General features: G+C 47.0%; 1 protein-coding gene across 5 annotated transcripts in view; it reads left to right on the top strand.

The window, feature by feature from the left end:
• KIF13A (kinesin family member 13A) overlaps positions 1-19,368 on the top strand; it is a 2,203,773-nt gene that overhangs the window by 1,188,192 nt on the left and 996,213 nt on the right. For all 5 annotated transcript variants that reach the window (XM_069613597.1, XM_069613593.1, XM_069613596.1 and 2 more), the window contains one exon: positions 16,827-16,976. In XM_069613597.1, coding sequence (XP_069469698.1) covers positions 16,827-16,976 — 150 coding nt within the window. The remainder of the gene's footprint in view (positions 1-16,826; positions 16,977-19,368) is intronic.

Consider the following 19,368-nt stretch of genomic DNA (forward strand, 5'->3'; position numbering starts at 1 on the left):
CTTCTGCTTGCTGGAGCTTTTGTCCGTTGGGTGGGGCGTCACTACAGTAGTACCCCTTTCACTCACTGCACTCCGCAGCCAGTAGCCCCCTCTGTTGGTTCTCTGCCAGCTATCACCGTGTCCCCAGGAGAGGCTCTATAGGCGCCCTTATCTAGCAGCTTCATTGTGCCACACTGGACTGTGTGCGGATGGGTACCGCTTTCCACGTTTATTTCCTGCCCGTTCTCCCAGTAGGAAAGCTGTCCAATGAGCCGCGGCCCTATGTCAGCGTTGCTGGGGCCGCTGGTGTTCCCCTTCTCCTCGCCATTGCAGCAGCCCACCTAGCCACTTTTCTATGCTGTACTGTGGCTATTGCAGGGCCGTAATTGTCATCACCTTATTGGTTGCGTTAAAGTGCGCTTCACTAATGTTCCAGATTTACCGGGTTCATATGTCCTGCTGTGCCCGGACTGACTCAGCTGTTACTCCCTCCATGCAGCTCCTGATCCACAGTGCCACACACTGGCGTACCATTCCGCTTTACCCAGGCGGCCCTGTGCCCCTGATCGGCACCATCCGCCCTCTTGGTGAACCAAGGGACCCTGTCTTCAGCGGCCCCTCCAGCCACAGTGAAGCACCAATTCCAACCGAAATCACTACAGGGGTGTAGGCAACCCCTTCCCACGTTCCTGGGTCACTTTTCCGCCTCTCATGTACCGCCATTCCGTTAGATTACAGGATTGTGGCAGGATCAAGACGGGAGCTCCGTCTCCACACCTCTTTACTCCATACGCTTAGGCCACGCCCAGCAGCCTGACCTATGTGTATTAGAAAGAAGCCTCTAAAATGAGTACATGAAGGTAAAACAACATAGCTTAAATATTGTTATAAAGTATGTGTTTGTGTATGTGTGATGAATAAAACAAGATAGTGGAATGCCCCTGCACGTCAAATACAATGGAAAGAGAGGACAGACTGGTACAGAGTGTCCTTAAGCTTTTCCTGTGTGTTGCCTGCCTTATATAAATTTCAAGTCCCCCTGGAACCAACGTCACCGCACACAAATAGAAGCTGGGGGACTGCACACCATGCTCACGTGACCAAAAGAAATATGTTACGTAAGTATTGTATCTGCTTATACCATGATGTGGAAATCCAGTGGGTATGAATATAGTCAATGTGACCCCATAGTCCGTGGGGGACCAACTCCCCCATTGGAAGACCTATTCTAGGGCCAATGTGCCCGGTTTTCCAAAATGGGGACCTAAAGACCCTCATCATTGCCACCAGCTTGACTTTAGACGTATATAAAAGTAATCAAAAATCCCAAGTGTAAGACTAGGGTGATAACAAAAGTATCACCACTGCATTGTAAGATGCTGTGTGCACTATTAAAATGTTACAGAAAATGTAAAAGGTAAAAAGACAAAAGGGAAACATAGTTTATCAGTACTGATAGTCTGATGGACTGATCAGTTTCCCCATAACAAAATGAGCTAAAGGCCAGCAGATTGAAGCTGAAGGAAATATCAGTGTCACTTTTGGATAATTTTGTCCAAGCCAATGACACACTTCCTGCTAAACTCCACCCCTGGTGGCCGGCTTAGGATTTAGTAGCACATGTAAAGTGGTAGTATGAACCAAGAAGCGCCAAAGCAGGTTAGGTGGGAGGGTTTGCAGGTGAATCCATGCAAGATGCATGCTAGAGAACAAGAGTTACAGGTAAGTAATTAGCTTCTTCTTCAGCATAGGGTCTTGCATGGATTCATATGCTCATGAATACAATTACACAGCAGTACATATACACAACCACGGGATGTGGCATTGCTCCCAGAAGCAATACACTTACTCCTGGAACAGACTCACCTCAAATAAATAGGTTATGCAGCACTGCCTGCCCGGCCTGAGACTCCTCCCTTGAATCTCTGGTACCTTTGGCATAAAGGAAGGATGAGTTTGCAGAACCACCTTAGCTGGGTGTAACGACAAATATGGAGGTTTACAGGAGAGATCCTGTAGTTCGCCGAACCGCTTGGCCGAGCTGATGGCCAGGAAGGCAGTCTTCCATGACAAAAACTTCAAAAAGGCTTGATGCATAGGTTCAAAGGAGGCCCCATCAGTATGGACAGTACTACATTGAGCTCCCACATAGGGTCAGGAGCTTTCACAGGAGAAAAGGTTCTGAAGAGGCCCTTGAGGAACTCCTCAACGAGCCTCTGTGACCACAGGGAGAGCTTGCCTGGGGTACGGGTGTACTGGGATACGGCGGCTAGGTGTACATTGATAGATGTGTGGGCAATGTCAGCCTTGGCCAGCGAGAGTAGGTGTGCGAGAAGCTACGGCACTGTTACGCACAGCAGAGAAATCTTCTGCGGTCAGCACCATACCGTAAAATCGCTTCCACTTGTGTTTGCAGGAAGCAAACGAAGAGGCGGCTCTGTGCTTTGCCAGAATCTTCTTGCATTCTAAAGGATGCGAGTAGTGTCCAAATTCAAGGGCTGCAGGGGACAGGCCGTGAGGCTCAGACACGAGGTTGTGGTGCAGGATTGACCCTCCTTCTCTGGCAAGGAGGTCCAGAAGTGGAGGCAGTTTGATGGCCGGAGCCACTGACAGATGGAGAAGGTTTGAGTACCAGGTCTGCCTGGGCCACGCCAGTGCAATGAGGATCATCTTGCAGTGGCAGCGTCCGAGTGTCTTCATCAAGCGTAACAGTAGAATCGGTGGGAAAGCGTACAGAAAGAGACCATCCCAAGGAAATGAGAAGGCATCCTCCAAACTCCTTGGCTGACGGTCCCTGCTGGTTAAAGCTTGTTGATGCTCCCATTCGTGGCAGGACCGCAGCTCCATGCTGAGAGAGCCTGCAATGTTGTTCTTGACGCCTGCCAGATTAAATGGGACGAGGAACGTGCATTGAGCAATGGCCCAGCACCACAGATTCTAGGAGAGAGCAGGGGGAGCGTGTCCGCCCTGTTTCCTGCTGTAAAACATGGTGGTGGTGTTATCCATGAAGATTCCCACCACCTTCCCCTGGGGCTGGGGTTGAAAAGACGTGAGGGCCCAAAAGACTGCCCATAGTTTCAGGACATTGATGTGTAACTCCTCTTTCAGAAGCCAGAGTCCTCTGGTGTGAAAATATCCTGTGTGGGCCCTCCCAACCCTTGAGGGAGACATTGTTTATGACTGTTGCCTGATAAGCAGGGATCTGGAAGGGAGCGCCCTGCAATAGATGTGGGAGGACTGACCACTATTGCAGGGCCTGGCCGAATGCCTGATTTGAGGGTGATTTTTGTCAGTCCATGTGCCGGGGACTTGCTGCCATCTGGCATCCAGAAACTCCAGAAGGGGTCTCATCTGCTGCCTGAAAAAGGGAACCAGATGAATGCAGCAGGACATCATCCCCAGCAGGGACTTCATGGACCGGACCGTAACAATGGAGGCTGCTGGCAGCCATTGGACCTTTCAGAGGATGGCCTTCACCCTCTGTTCTGAGGGAGTCGCTAGGCATGGGATTGTGATGAAGCAGGAACCCAGGAATAGTGCGTTCTGAGATGGCACTACACAGGACTTCCAATAGTTTACGGAAAACCCCAGAGAAGTCCATGTCTAGATGGTCTCTGTGGTGTGCCGGATTGCCAGCGTCTGAAAGCGGGATTGGACGAGCCAATCGTCCAGGTAAGGGTTTACGTGGATTGCCTTGCGGCGCAGATGCGCTGCCACCAGGGCTAAGCACTTGTCGAACACCCTTGGCGCCAATTTGAGGCCGAAGGGCAGGGCCTTGAACTCGTAATGGTGCCCTTGAATGATGAAACGCAGGCACTTCCGATATTTCCAATGAATGAGGAGGTGGAACTACACATCCTCCAGGTTGAGAGTCGCCAGGAAATCTCCTCCCTCTAGGAAACCCATCTCTCAGAGGGCGAAACGGTAAAGGTAAAGGAAAGATGGGGGGACTGGGGTCTGGGGTGATGTACTCTAAATACGCTTGTGGGGTATACACGTGGATAAATGCCACTGTGCCCTTTCGGTTGCTGGAGATGGAGGCTGGTGCAGATGGGAGGTACCTGATGCTACGGGGTCACATAGAACAAGTAGAGGTATGCATAGTTCATTCCTATTTCCCCTATCATGAAATCCCATCTCACCTCAGTATGCTATGCACTAAGATAACACCATACCGGGAATGCTTCTTCATTTGGGGGGCAACTTTAATTGTGTTAGAGGTTTGGGCCTGGATAGATCACTCCCGCCTGTGGACCACCCTGGGCCGGCCCCCACGACATTGAATGCAATGCCACACAATCTAGATTGTGTCGATGTGTGGAGGGAACTACACCCCAAGGACAGGTGCTACTCCTATTTTTCATCGCCCCATTGCCTATACACCAGGATAGATGATCTCTTTGTGGGTAGGACCCAAATGGTGGAAATAGAATCAGCACACTACCTGGGCAGAACGATTTCAGACCACTCGCCACTATTGCTGGAGTGGAAGATGCTACAACCGAGGCCCCCCATACTACTGTGGCGTATGCCCAAAGACGCCCTATCAGATCAAATCTTCAGGGACAGGCTCCAATCTAAATTGAAGGAATATTTGGAGCGCAATCTAGGTAGTGTGAAAGACTGGTGCACAGTGTGGGAGGCAATGAATGTAGTGGTGAGAGGAGAGGTCATTGCCAGTGCGAGTGGTATCCGGAAAACTCTACGGTCGGAACTTGAGAAGTGGGAGAAGGACATACGGCGAATAGAGGCCTGAATGCAGGGGAACCGAGATGAGGAGTTAAAACTGGCTGAACTCAGGAGAAGCTGCCAAGATGCGTGGGGGAGACTATCTGTAATAATGTCCCCTCAAAAATATCGCCACGCAAAAATGTCGCCGACAAATGGCCGTTTTTTGTGGGGACATTATTGCATGGAACATGTGGGGGACACCCCCGCAACCTCCAAACCCTTTTTTTCCCCTTTATTTATTTATTTTTTTGCTGCCCCCTATCCCCATATATATGGTCACCCATATAATATCGGCACAACCTTTTCCCGGCAATATTATGTACGGCGATCATATATATGGGGATAATATTCCTTGATACCAATTCGATTACATGGTTAGAAGCACCAGGGCACATATGGAGGGGGACAAACCGAGCAAATTACTATTGTGGCTATGGAAGAGCTAATACCTGAGACATTCAACCACAGAATTTATAGATGATGTGGGCAATGCACACAATCAATCAATAACACCATTGCCAATTTCTACTCCCAACTATACAAACATGGAACGTTGGTACCCTCGGATAAAATAATAGGCACCCTAGATAATATAGGACTGCCTAAACTGGGCAAAACACCACATGAGGCACTGGAACTAGACATATCGGCCGATGAAATAGGGGAAGCAATTAAATCGCTGGCCACTAGTAAAACTCCTGGTAGTGATGGACACCCCCGGAGTTCTACAAAACATATGCTTTGGTTGTGACTCCAGTGCTGCATGAGGTGTTCCTAGGTGTATCCCCGGCACGGCAGAAGGAAATACTATGGTTGCCTCTGGGTTGTCTGGGTGGCACGCCCATGATCGTGTTGCTTGGCCGTGAGGTTTGGTATAGGGCCCTGACGCTGCTGAAGCTGGAGCGCCCTTAGTCACCTGAGACTCTGATAGCAGACGTTTGCAGGAACGAAAAAGATTTGGTGGTAGTGAAACACTGGAAAAGATAAGGTGTATATACCTGGGGTGACATGTTTGCGGAAGGAGTGTTCAGGGAGTTTGGGTCTTTGAGCAGGAAGGGCTGCCCAAGGGGCAGTTTCTGTGGTACCAGAAAGTCCAGAAGGTGGCGAAAGGGAGGTGGGTGAAATGGCCTGAAGAACCGGAAATTAACCCCCTGCTGAACCTGATGCATAACCTATGTAATGGCTGGAAATCGGTATCTAGGATATACAGTCTCCTGATAGATGGCCCAACCCTAAAAGCTTAATGCTGAAAGAACGCTGGGAGGTGGACTTAGGAGGTGACATAGGAGAAAGGAACGAATATTGTCATACCCCCAGGAAGTGTCCATGAACTCTCTCTTCAGACTAATCCAGCTAATTTATTTATTTATTTTATTTTAAAATTTGTTTATTGGCATTTGTGGTTATAAACATTTTACATTATTACTGGTCAGGTCCTTTGCACAGGATGTCGGACTGTGTCACTGCAATTTTGCCTTACTTTAAAAAAAAAGTAACAAAAAAAATAATAATAATAATAAATAACACTCATATAACAAATTAACATTAACTGTCTCCTGGTGAGTGGCAGGCGGTGATTGGTGGGTTTCTGGGGGAGGGGGGCGGGTGTTCTGTCTTCAGGGTAGTGGGGGGAGCCATTTCCGGTTTAGTTCGGGGTCGTGGGGGTCTAATGCCCAGCATTCATGTCCATTTGTGTGGATCGATGGGTCTGTCAGGTGTGTTGTTCAGGGGGGTCTATCATCGGAGGATCGAAACAGTTTGGACATGGTGTCTTTCCATGCCTCTAGCGCCATGCTCGAGTCTTCAGTGGATCTAGTGACACTGTCCTCCCAGGCTCTGGTTTCGGCGTTTGCCCATCTTTCTAGCTCTTTACGCCATACTTTATGGTTCGGACCGGCAGGCTTTTTCCAGGCCATGGCGATTGTCCTCTTGGCCGTTATGCACAGTAAGTCCATTAGTTTTACAGCGTATTTGAGTTTGGCCTGCCTGGGGTAACTGCCTAGGAGGCATTCAGCTGGAGTCCATTTGTACCTGGTAACCTCAGCTTCTTCGCAGGTTTGTTTTGCTTTCAACCAGAGGTTCTGTGCCTTAGTGCAGTTCCATAGCATGTGGATCAAGTCTGCTCCGACTGCCCCACACCATGTGCATTGTGCCTGAGCGGTTCTGTTGAACTGTGCTATTTTACTTGGGGTCAAGTAGGTGCGGTATAGTATATTAATCTGTATTAGTCGAAATCTCTGGTTCCTAGAGACCTCTTTTGGGAATGACAGTGCTCTGAGCCATTCGTTCTCAGACATTTCTTGTACAATGTCCGTTTCCCAGCGGGTCTTTAATGCAGCGCTACGAGGATTAGGGATGTCCCTTAGGAGGCTGTATATTTGAGATACCGCCTTCCCCTCTTCGTTCAGGCCATACATCAGTGTCAGGAAGGGGTCAGTCTCGGGTTCTTCTGGCCAGGTAGGCCATCTCGTGCGGGCCATGGTGCGGATCTTTTGGTACCACAGGAATTGACCGGCGTGGATGTCCTCCACCTCCTGTAACTCAGCAAATTCTCTGAATATACCATCCGTGTATAGGTCACCCCAAGTGTAAATACCTTTCTTTTCCCATAGCCTGATGTTGTGTAGGTTGGTGTCTGTTTTACCAAACCCCGAAAGTATTGGCACTTCCTGGAAGTATGGTTGTTTCAGGCGCAGGACTGTTGTGGTTCTGTGCCATATCTTCCTGCCTAGGGTTGCCAGAAATGGTGGTCTGGACATCAGTCGCTGAGGAACCCAGATTAATTCTTTCAGTCGAATTGGGGTAATCATAGCTTGTAACAGTGGGGTCTCAGAGGTGGCCTCATCCGCTAGCCACTTGGACACATGACTCAGTTGGGCTGCCAGATAGTACTTTTCTAGGCTTGGTAGTTGGATCCCACCTTGATTGTATGGTAAGACTAGGGTGGACAGGGCCACACGGTGTCTGCCATTTCCCCATAAGAATTCTTTAAGTATTGCATCGAGCAGTTGAAAAAAGGGTTTAGTGATGTAGAAGTGCACATTTTGGAATCCATACAGAAATCTAGGGAGAATAATCATCTTGGCTATCAAAGCCCTTCCTAGCATGGATAACGGAAGCTTCGCCCAGAACCTTATGGATTTGCGTAGCGTGAGTACTGCAGATTTCGTGTTATGTTCATGCATCAATTCCAGGGTATGCATTATTTGGATCCCCAGGTAGCTTAAGGAAGCCGTCTGCCACTGGACGCCCACCTGGGGGAGTTCTTCGGCGCCTTTGTTTCTCAGTCTTGCCAGAGGGAACAAACAGGATTTGGATTTGCTAAATTTAATGCCGGAGACTTTGGCGTAGTTGTCGAGGACTTCCAGTATTGTCGGCACATTAAGATGGGGATTGTTAACATATATTAGAAGGTTGTCTGCATATAATGAGATGATATGATCGCTTCCAGCTAATCTGATCCCTGCATCAAAGAACTGCTGTCTAAAATAGATTGCTATGGGTTCCAGCCCCAGAACGTAGAGCATAGGAGAGAGTGGGCAGCCCTGCCTAGTACCCCTCTGGATGTCCCATGCCTCTGACACATACTTCCCAGATTTCAGCCTAGCCCTTGGTTTATTGTAAAGTATCTTGACCCATCTGATGAATCCCTGGCCGATCCCAAATCCCTCCAAAACCGATATCAGCCATTCCCAGTATATAGAGTCGAAAGCCTTAATGGCGTCTAAGGACAGTAGCGCAAGCTGTTCGTCACATGTGCTGGTTTGGGCTATGATATGTTGAAGCCTGCGCAAGTTTAGGGACGTGTCCCGGCCGGGTATAAAGCCATTCTGGTTCCTATGTATTATATCTCCTATCACTTTGGATAGTCGCTTAGCTAGAATTGTCGTCAGTATTTTAACGTCATAGTTAAGCATGGCAAGCTGGCGATAGGAGTCGCATCTGTCAGGGGGCTTATTGGGCTTGAGCATCGGTATCACCAGGGTTTCTCTCATGCTGTCTGGTAGGATACCTCTTTCGTATGTTTCTGAGAAGATTTGGTGCAGTAGGGGCGTCTGGGAGGGTTCAAATGCTTTGTAGAACTCGGGTGGGAGCCCGTCACTACCCGGGGTCTTACATGTGGCCAGGGATCGAATAGCTTCTGTTATGTCTTCCGGTGTGATGTCAGAGTCCAGAGTGTCAGATTGTGCTAGCGATAGCTTGGGTAGACCTATTTCTTCTAGTGTGTCTGTGATTTGTTCTTGGGGGATTTTGACTGTGTGGGAGTATAGTTGTGCATAGTAGTGTTTAAAGGTGTTGTTGATGCTCTGCTGGGTTCTGTGCTCTGTGCCGTGTTCGTCCCGTAGTATTGTGGTTATGTGTTTGGGGTGTTCTCGTTTACAAAACCAGGCCAGTAATCGGCCAGGTTTATCGGCTTCTGCATGTGTTCTGTCCGTTCTGGCGCTAAAATTTGGCTAGTCTGTTCCATGCGACAGAGCAGTCCTCTCTGAAAGTCCTAAGGTCGTCCTCCCTCTTTGGGGCATCCACTGAGGTGGCTTCTAGCTTTTGGATCGCATTTTCTTTCTGGTCAAGTTCTGCTCTCAGCTTTTTCCTGATACCCCCTGTATTAGCAATAACTTCGCCCCGCGTGACTACTTTCAAGGCATCCCATACCGTGCTGATGTGTTTGACACTACCAGAATTTTCTGCTATGTAGTTCTCTAAGGATTCTAGCAGTTCCTCCCTGAAGGCCAGGTCTTTCAAGGCCTCAGCAGGCATCCTCCACATGGGGATGGGTGGTCTGGGACTGTTATGGTGCCAGTCCAACAGAAGTGGGGAATGGTCGGAGATAGTCCTCCCTAAATACTGCGCTTCCCCTATTTGAGGCAAATGCTCCTTATGAAAAAATAATCTAGCCTCGTATGGAGTTTATGGGGGCAAGAGTAGTACGAGTAGGCTCTCTCGTCTGGGTGTACTTCCCGCTATACATCTGTCAGGTCTAGTTCCTTGATCAGGGTGGCTAGGGACATGGTGGCAGTGGAGGTGAAGGCCGGGATCTATCTAACTCTGAGTCGTGGACGCAGTTGAAATCGCCACCCCACAGAAAAAAGCCGTCTCTGAACTGCACCATCTTGGCACCCAGTGCTTTCAGGTGGGCAGGGATATTGTTGTTGGGGAAATATGAATTCACTATGCAAATCTCTCTTTGTTCGAAAGTGCCCCATATTATTAGGTATCTGCCCTCTGGGTCCTTTTCCATTTTGTTTAGGTGGAATGGTACTTGGGGGTTGATCCAGGTGTAAACCCCTCTGGCATATTTAGAGTAGGGTGCTCCGAAGCCCTGTCCCCCCCAGTGTTCCTGCAGTTTAGCGTTTGTCTCTGTGGTGCAGTGTGTCTCCTGCAATAGGGCAATGTCCACCTTTTTCCTGCGTAAGTAGGATTTAATCCTATTCCTACGGAGGTAAGTGCCCAGGCCCCTCACATTCCAAGATAATACCTTAATGTGCATGGCCATTCCGGTTACTGGAGAGATTTAGGAGGCGCTTGCTTCTCCCAGAAGTGTTTGTGGTTGCGACTGGCTCGTGAATTCCAGCCCATCCCGACCACCGCTCCAGCCCACCCGCTCCCTGGTTTCATTTTTCAGTATGAAGACTTAATAACTTTTCTAACTACCATTCCGTGGAATGGATTAATGAGAAAAAACAACAACAAGAAACTGCCCCCAGCAGTCGTTTCAAACTCACAACGCTTGGGGGCTCCCGAGCCTTCCAGTCCTCTCCGGGTCTTCCGGTTCGGGTGGTGTGTAGGTGCTTTGCCTACACCGTTTCGGTTGGGGGGGGGGGTCATCGGCAGTCCTGTGATTGGGCCTCTGGTTTCCTGCCCAATTGTGGCGTTTCCTTGATGTGGCATTGAATGTGTTAGCAATATTTAGCTGCTCTTGTGGTTTCTGCTCGTAGAATCATCCTTTGCTTTTTTTCGCGATTTCCTCAGTGTCCTCCGCGAGGTTGTTGTGTTCAAGCCATAGGTTTGCTGCGGCCGGGGACTCTAGGAATATGGCCTTTCCCTTGTAGAGTATTTTGAGTCTCGCTGGGTACAGCAGCATATATTTAAGGTTAAGTTTCCGCAGCCTGGCTTTCACAGGTATGAAGGAGTTTCTTGCTCGCTGCACCACGGTAGTGTAGTCGGGGTACATGACTATTGACACGTTGTTTCTTTTGATCTCACCCCCCTCTCTCGAGAACCTCAGTATCGTCTCTCGGTCCCTGAAGTTTAGTATTTTCGCAATCATCGGTCTTGGGTAAGATCCGGGGGGTGGTCGCTTTTGGAGGGATCTATGAGCTCGCTCCACAGAGAACCCTTGGGTGAGATTGCCTGCGTCGATTTCCTGTAACAGCAGTGATTCTATGAATTCCGTGGGGTCCGAGCCCTCCATGCCTTCCGGGATTCCCAAAATTCGGACGTTATTTCGTCGGGCCCGGCCTTCCACATCTTCAGAGCGTGCTTCTAATCGGGCAACTGTCATTTCTAGACTGTCATTTCTAGCTCTCTGACTTTCGCCTTTAGCTCCTGCGTGGTCTCTGTAGTTTCCTGTAGGGTAGCCTCCGTATTAGTGACTCTTTCGGCCAGGTTCCGGGCATCTTGCCTTATTAGTTGCATGTCTGATTTTATTTCCCCTCTCATGTCTTCAACAGATGTTCTCAGTTCTGCTATCGCCTGGAGGATCTGAGAGTCCCGATGGTCCATCGCTGGGGTTGGTGACTCGGCCTTGTTGTTCTCTTCCTGTGGGGTTTGTTGCCTTGGGCGGGCTGTAGTGAACGAGTCCATCGTGACAGCTCCCGACCTGTTTTTGGGAGGAGACATTGTACCACGCGAGGGGTAGCCACTTACTTCGTTTGGGGTCGGGTAGTCCCGCTGGTGTTGCCTGGTCCGAGTTCTTAGGTGTGTGTGCTCCGTGGTCGTTGTCTCGACCTGCGCGTGTGTTCTTGGCCGCTCAGATTAGCCTCTGCAGTCTTCGGGCTGACCCCGGTCGTATTATGCGCTGGGGGACACGGAGCCCACGGGTTTCAGACGCGGTCCCTCAGTCGCACCCAGGTGAGATGCTTCGGGGAGCTGGTGTCCCCTCTGGAAGGGCTGGCGGGGACGGTGGTCCAGGGCTCGATGTGCGTTGCGCTGCTGCTTCGTCCAGGGGCCCTGGGTCCTACCGCCCTCCGCCGTGTCAGACCGCGGCACGAGTCCTCCCTTTCCCTCACCGCGGGACGGTTCAGCGGAAGCCCAAAGGGGGTGCCTTCCTCGTTAGTGGCGGAGGCAAGCTGCTGTGACAGTCCGCGGGGGTCTGTAGTCCTCGCTTCGGTCCCACAACGCCGAGTGGGTCTCTCCTCTACGGGCCGCTTGGTGTGGCCGCCATGTTGGATGCCGCAGGGGGGATTTTTCAAATGCTTCGTTTTTGGTGTTGCCAGCCACGATTTTCGTCGCCAATTTGGTCGAGTGTGTCGAAAAAGTTCTTCTGTGGCTCAGTCAAATTTCAGCTCCAGAGCCTTAATATTTTGCCGCGGTTACTTATATTCCAGGATCATGGGCAGGAGCTCCTCGGAAAGCCGACCTCACTACATGCGCGCTGGCCACGCCCCCCAGACTAATCCAGCTAAATGTACTATATTGCACCTACATGACGCCACACAGGGTAGCTACATTCAACAGCAACACACAACCAAAGTACCCATGGTGTGGCACTACAGAATTGGACCTAATGCACATGTTCTGGGGATGTGTGCACATACAAGGGTTCTGGGCGCGAATAGAACGTGCATATTGAAGTGCGGGGATTGTGTGTTATGACTGGAATCGGACAATATGTCTGCTGGGGGCATACCCTAAAGATAGCAAATGCAAAAACGAGGTGAAATTCATGGACATGGCCTGCGTACTGGCCAAAAGATGCATAAGGACTTTGAACACTGGGCTGAAGCGGAGACCAGAGTGTGGGGTGAGGTAGTTGCTAGGTTAGAGGTGAATGCAAGTGTCACCCATGAAGTTTAGAAAACGCTGGTTTGGGATATGTTCCACCCCTCGGGTGACAAATCCCTGTGAATGGCAAAATGCTACTAGTAGTTTAGCAGAGACGTAATGTTAAAAACGGTCAACATGCCAATGGCACAGCTCCCAGCACAGAGCCCCGATGAAAAACAACATTTATCTCACATTACACACCTGACCAGCCGCAGTTAACAAAGTGTTGCTAAGCTGCTTATTTGCCTACTAAGTGTAGAAAGTGTATTACTGTGTTAAGTTGTTGTTGCATGATATGAAATTATTATATATATGCGCGTAAAATGTACTGATGGAAAAGAACCGATTGATATATGCATAACTGTTCATATACAAATGCCAATAAAAACATTTTAAAATAAAATAGGTCAGGCTTTGGACAGAAACTGATGTAGGACACACCGTGCCAGTCCTCCATTTATATTATACGTGGCTTGCCTATGCAATCTTTTTCATGATCATATAACCCGTGCAGCCTGGAATTGTATGGCACAAACGAGAGCTAAGTGACTGGAAGGTTTAGGGAGATGCAGACTTTGGCAACAATGAAAATTGCAAGCAGGTAAGCAGAGAGGCTTCTATGATGGACACACTAAGCTATTATGTATTCTGGGATTTGTCCTTCCCATTATTATACCAGTACTCTACAGTCTGTCTGTTTTTTCACAGCAGACTGCGGTTTATGATAGCCTGTTGCTCTGTATCTCTTCGAATTAAACACCAGAGGGATACTGTCAGGGGCTATACATAAAGACCTTGTGTCGCTGCATATGGGCGGATGTGAATGCGCAGCATACTTCTGTAAGTGCCTTTGGCTCATTACCCTTCTTAGAGGCATTTATTGTGTAGATACAGGGTTACAAAATACCATAAATACCAGTTTAAGGCCCTGCATTACAACTGTGTTTTGTAGTCTCCACTTCAATTTTAAGGCTCGATATTTACTGGATAGCGTTGGCATAGTAAGTATGCTAGTTAAAATATTTTCTATAGACAATTAATCAGAATCCCTGTAAGACATTAGTACATTTATGTATTTTTAATTATAAGTTGACAAGGACTACCTTTGAAAAATTAACACAAGGCAGCAACCCGAAGGATAAAGAGCAAGTCCTGAGGAAAACAAGTCAAAAAATGGGGACATGGTATTTGTTGAAAATAGATTAGGAATGATCATGGGACGCCCCTATATGAGCTCGATATTGGGGGCAATTTCATTAAACAAATGAATTGTCTCTTCTGGTAGACTGATTGTGAATTTGATTTGATTGATTTTGGGCTTCCATGTCAAAATGAATTAATTTTTAATTGAATTTGATTGACCTTCTTTGGCTATTATGTTCAAATAACTGGTCCTAGATTATACTTAGGATTCAGTACATTAAACCTTATACCTGATGCAATTTTATATGCACTTTACCACTTTGGGGAAAACCCTTTGTGATGTATGTATATACTTTACAGACACTTTGGAACAAAAACATTTTTCTTCTATCGGTTTAGCTTGTTTTTATTGTTTGTTTCTACCAATGTGATGAATTATATGTCTGTTTGTTATTATGTGGAATCTGTTTTTCATATTATTGGATAAATATTTATTTGATTTAAATTATTTTCGGTTGCATACATTATTTAACGTTTTCCACACGCTTGTTTTGTATGGCAATCCATACAAAACCATTTTTGTGTTATTTCTAGTGTGCACATTCACATTTCCCGGCCATGGCTACTGAACGTGGCTTGGGCCCCAAAATGGTTATGCCACGTGAGTTTTGCTTGTTCTTTAGCCATATTATTTGGCCTTCTTCCTGTCTTACCAGGTCAGGAAATCCCATATAAAGCCATGCACTTGCCCAGAAAAGATGCTGTTTTCGCATGGTAATTATGCCTTTGTTTGTGCATGTGTGCATTTGTGCATGTGTGCGTGTTTGTCGAGCCCAGGAAGAGGGTGGGACTGTCTGGTCCCACTCCACATCCACAGTGCCTGAAAGTCTGAGGGGGGGCATGAATGAAACCCACAGTGGTCCCTGATGTAACCACTTCTGGCTGTTTGAATGATGTAGATCCTTACCATTGGTGGGCTTGGACATGCTTCCAGCAGTATCCCCTGTAGAAGAGCAGTCAACTGAAGATCTGTGGATGACTCTGTAGAGGACCAGCATCCCTTCCTGCATTTGGCCAGGTGAGGCCCTGTTGGACTACCTGATCTGCCAGTGCCCTGAGAAGTGTTTCAACCCCTGGATTGGTGGGACCAACCTGTCTCAACACGTTCTCTATAATCCAGCTGTCCTGAGGCTTCAGAAGTGTCCCTGGACCACCCAGTGGACTGACCAGCTCTCCAGTGGGCTACTTCGCTAGAACCGTCGCTATTCTGCGTTTGTCGCCAGAACTTTGGTGGTCCTAAGCTTGTGGTTTAAGTCGCCTTCCAGCTAAATTTCAGCCTCCAAGCTACAAGATTCGTGCTCTGGAAGGTCTTCTTCAATCATGACCGAAAAGATGCCTGCCATTCACTGTGTGTGCGGTGGCCGTCGCTGGAATCCTCCTTCCTCAATCTGGTGAAGTTTCCTAAAGAGGTCTGCATCTTTGCTTTCTGCATTTCTTCATCACCAAGGGTTTCACTCTACTCCTGGAAACAACCAGAAGAATCCTTGGACCCGCAGCTCCTGGGCACCTCTCAGTAGAACCAACAGCGGAAAAACTACCTCCACCGACCGACTGTTGCCCCTTTCAGTCCTCTGGAAAAATCAGAGTGAAGGGGGTAAGTAAACACATCCCATTTGCGCCCTCCGCCCCTGTACTCCTTACAATAAACCGGAGGCATTCCATTCAACTGCTTTTTGATTGTCACATCTAAAACAGTGGTACCTGAAAGATAGAAACACATTTTTACTTACCAGAACATTTTGTTGCTTATTTCCTTTGGATATTCACCAACACAAGAACCTTACCTACTTAAGACAATTTCGAGGGAGAAGCATTGTGCCTTTTGGTCACAAGGCCCCACTCTTCATAGGTATTGGACTTCTAAAGTTGGGGCCTATTTCCTGTGACTTGGTTCCATTTGACTGCATCACTTAACTTCTTTTGTTGATTAAGTTATTGAATGCATTCATAAGAACCTTTGGTGACTGTATATATGTTTATAATTTATTGTTGTACAATATTATGACCTTCTTTGTTTCATTTTTTTAGTGTATGTTTTGGACCTAGAATAAATATAGTACTTTTGTATTTAGCTGTCTAAATTGAATTATCATATGCTTCACTGTGTGGGCTCATTGCGGAACCCTGACCCCACTCAAACTCTCCTGAGAATCTCCTTGACGGCTCTCCACTGTTAACTTGATCGGGTTTTGGCTAACCCCTCAGTGTTCCCCTGTTCACTAGAATTGGATGGCCTCCTACAATCTGTCCACCAGGCCAGATTCTAGAAATCCATCTCAACACTTACCTTTGGTTCTGTGCTTTCTGATGGATGTTCCCCTCACAGATTCCTCATCGTGGTTCCAACCTACCGCTCTGATGGGAGTGCTCCTCCAGTTCCTTGTTGATTCCCTAAAGTGGTTGAGCACAGGGAAAAGAGAAAGAAACTGAGGTCACAGTGCGCTGTATGACCTGTATATACGTCTGGTGTCGAGGAGGTGTCGCCTCAAGGGATCCAGACACTGATGTCACATGGCCCCCCCTGCTGGTGAAAAGTTTTCTGTGCAGCTGGTCCAGTTGAAGCTGCAGGAATATATTTCGATGAGGAATCTTTGCGAGGAACATCAATCAAAGAACATCATTACCGAAGTTAAGTGGTTTGTTCTTCCTTCTCTCTCTCTACCCATGTCTTTAACTTTAGCTCTCTTCTCGTTCTTTTACTAAATCTGACTCTTACTGTTTTTCTCTGTCGCTATGTATCTCTTCCCCTGCCCCACATACACACTTCATTTAATATAATTGTGAATTATTGTTGGATGTTTATAACTTGTGAGATTGAGTTTTATCTTGGTTTCATAAGCTTCTGTGCCTCCTCCTTTTTAGTGGGCACACCTATTGTTACAAATGTGTTAATAACCATTGCTGGTATCTATTTTTTCAAATTTCAGAATAAGAGACTGATTGCTAAGAAAGGAGATCCATTCTACGAAGCTCAAGAGAACCACAACCTAATTGGTGTAGCAAATGTCTTCTTGGAGTGCCTTTTCTACGATGTTAAATTGGCGTATGCAGTGCCTATTATCAGCCAGCAAGGGGAGGTAAATGAAAAATCTACTGTGCGAATTTCTGAGACCACTAATATCTGAAAGCATTTTCTCAACAGAAACAACTAAGCACTTGTGGGCATAGGTTTTACAAACTTCCAATATAAATGCAATTGAAGGTTTTTACTATAGTTTATCATACAAATTGTCTGTTTTTTCACAGAAAAAACACTGATTATTTTGAACAATATCTAGGATGTGATGAAGATGTCACCCAAGTGAACATATTAAGCAGGAGAGTCTGGAGACAGGAGTAAGACTCGAATACATAGACATTGTGGTGGTCGTTATACACCTTTATTAAAGTAAAATAAGAGTAGGAGGAAGACCTAGCTCACCCTAACACTATGAGGGGGTTTCCTGTCTCAACGAAACTAAAGGATGTCCTTGTCAGAATGTCCAAAAATATAAAGAGTTCTCAGTCTTGTGTCTAAAATCCTATCTTGCACCTTACAAGCTAAACCTAAGAAAAATGTGCATGGGGAAAAATTCTTTCCACTGCCCATCTGTAGTCTTCTTTAATGTTCCAACATAAATTTCCAAAAAGGTGCACAAATATAAAATGGTTAAAGTTTCCCCAAGGTTTCACAGCTTTCAGAACGATGGGGGGAGGTTTTCCTTTCAGCTTCTCTTCAGTTCTCTACCACATTTCTTTTCCTTGGCAAATGACAACTTTGCAATGAAGGGGGTATGATCCCCATCCTCTAGAATCACACACTCAAGAATTCTTCCTCACCCCTTACCTTACTCAGCACTCCACAGTTCTTTTACAATTCAGTTTTTCACAGTTATTTTACAACTTTTACATTCATGGCGTATGGTTCCCTTCCCCTAGGTTTCACACTCCTCAAATACGTGTCTCCAGACTCGCATTCACTTTGCCTAGCTTGTTCTGTGGCCAGAAATTCACAAAATTTGCTTTACATTCAGACTTGCCTGGTTTGCTCTCCTGCCAGGACTTCACAACAAGTTACTTTTCCTTTCAGGTGCCATTCTCCAGACTCTCCTTCACAATGTTCCACACATATATTTGGGTGCATGTCCCAAACTCGAACAATGCCTGGTACTTTTCTGACTGTTCATTACAACGTAGATGGGTTTCAGACTGGCACACTTCTATGTCCTGTCCCCTTTCCTCCATCCTGCAAGGGCGTCCCTCGCTAGGGGCGGGAGTGAAACATTTTCACCAGAAAAATAACACTTTCCCTTTAAATTCATACATGTATGGGGTGTGACCTTGGGAGCATGTGCTCCTCTTTTCCGCATCGACGGGAGCGGACCGGTTTCACCAGCGCTCGTGGTAAAGCCCTATCTTTCCCATAGTTTTGTCTAGATTCTAATCATTCTATTAAATCTGTATCCGATAATTAAAATACTTACAGGGATACACTGTCCATCAGTGCCCCAGTCTGTCCCTGGCACATGTCCGCGATAGGCTTCAGTAGGTGCACATCATGTGGCGGTTTGTTTCCTACGTCGGACCCACAGGCCCTCTGCCTCCAGTTCCTGGTAGAAGACCACGAATGCGAAGGCTGCTTGGCGTGCAACGCGCGTACTCCTCGGTCCTTCAAGGACCGGTTGGCACAGGGGAGGGAGCTGTTCTCCAGGTCATCGCCAGAGCACATTAATGAGTATGTGTGGTAGAAGACCAAGAAAGCAAGCCCCATGCCATAGAGGTGAAGCTCTGGGAATTTTTTTGTTTCCTGACGTAGACCGACTGAGGATTGGTCACTCATAGATCGAAAAATCAGTGTACAACTATATAGGACTCATAATTGACATTGCAAGGAAAATTGCTCCTTACCTATATGCAAATGTACACCAATTACTAACATTCACCAGTCTGTCCTGCTTTGCTCTTGTTGCAGAATTCCCCGAATGGTGAAAAAATTGTTGTTTATCTTTTTGTAATTGGTGCAAATGTACTTCTGCTGCTTTTGGTAAAGAATTTTACCACTTAAGTGATGATGTTATGCAGAGACTTGGTCTTAAGTTTTTTATTATCATAATCTAGTTATTTTGCTTTTTTGTTACTTTATTCCTTTGCTTACAGAACAGGTCTGAGACTTAGGCTCTATTACTGCCTGTACCTTTTGCTTTTCCATTTTATTTTGGTTTTTGCTGTTTTGATAAAGAAAGAGGAGTGCAATAATAATAAAAACTGCACCTCAATAAAGTGGTTTCTCTTAATAACATAGAGCACACTCATACAATAAAATGTACATTGTCTTGTCCACCCCCCCCAGGGGGCTCTAGATTACATCACTAGGATGAATCATTGGTGAATTGTACATACCACCAAGTTCAATATAACTAACTTCATACAGAAGTTATAGTATGTCTCAACTTTGCTAGGCGGCTACCCCTCCTTGTGACAAATAGAGGT

Source organism: Ambystoma mexicanum, chromosome 5p (assembly GCF_040938575.1).
Source record: "Ambystoma mexicanum isolate Mex_15411 chromosome 5p, UKY_AmexF1_1, whole genome shotgun sequence".
Classification (NCBI taxonomy): Eukaryota; Metazoa; Chordata; class Amphibia; order Caudata; family Ambystomatidae; genus Ambystoma; species Ambystoma mexicanum.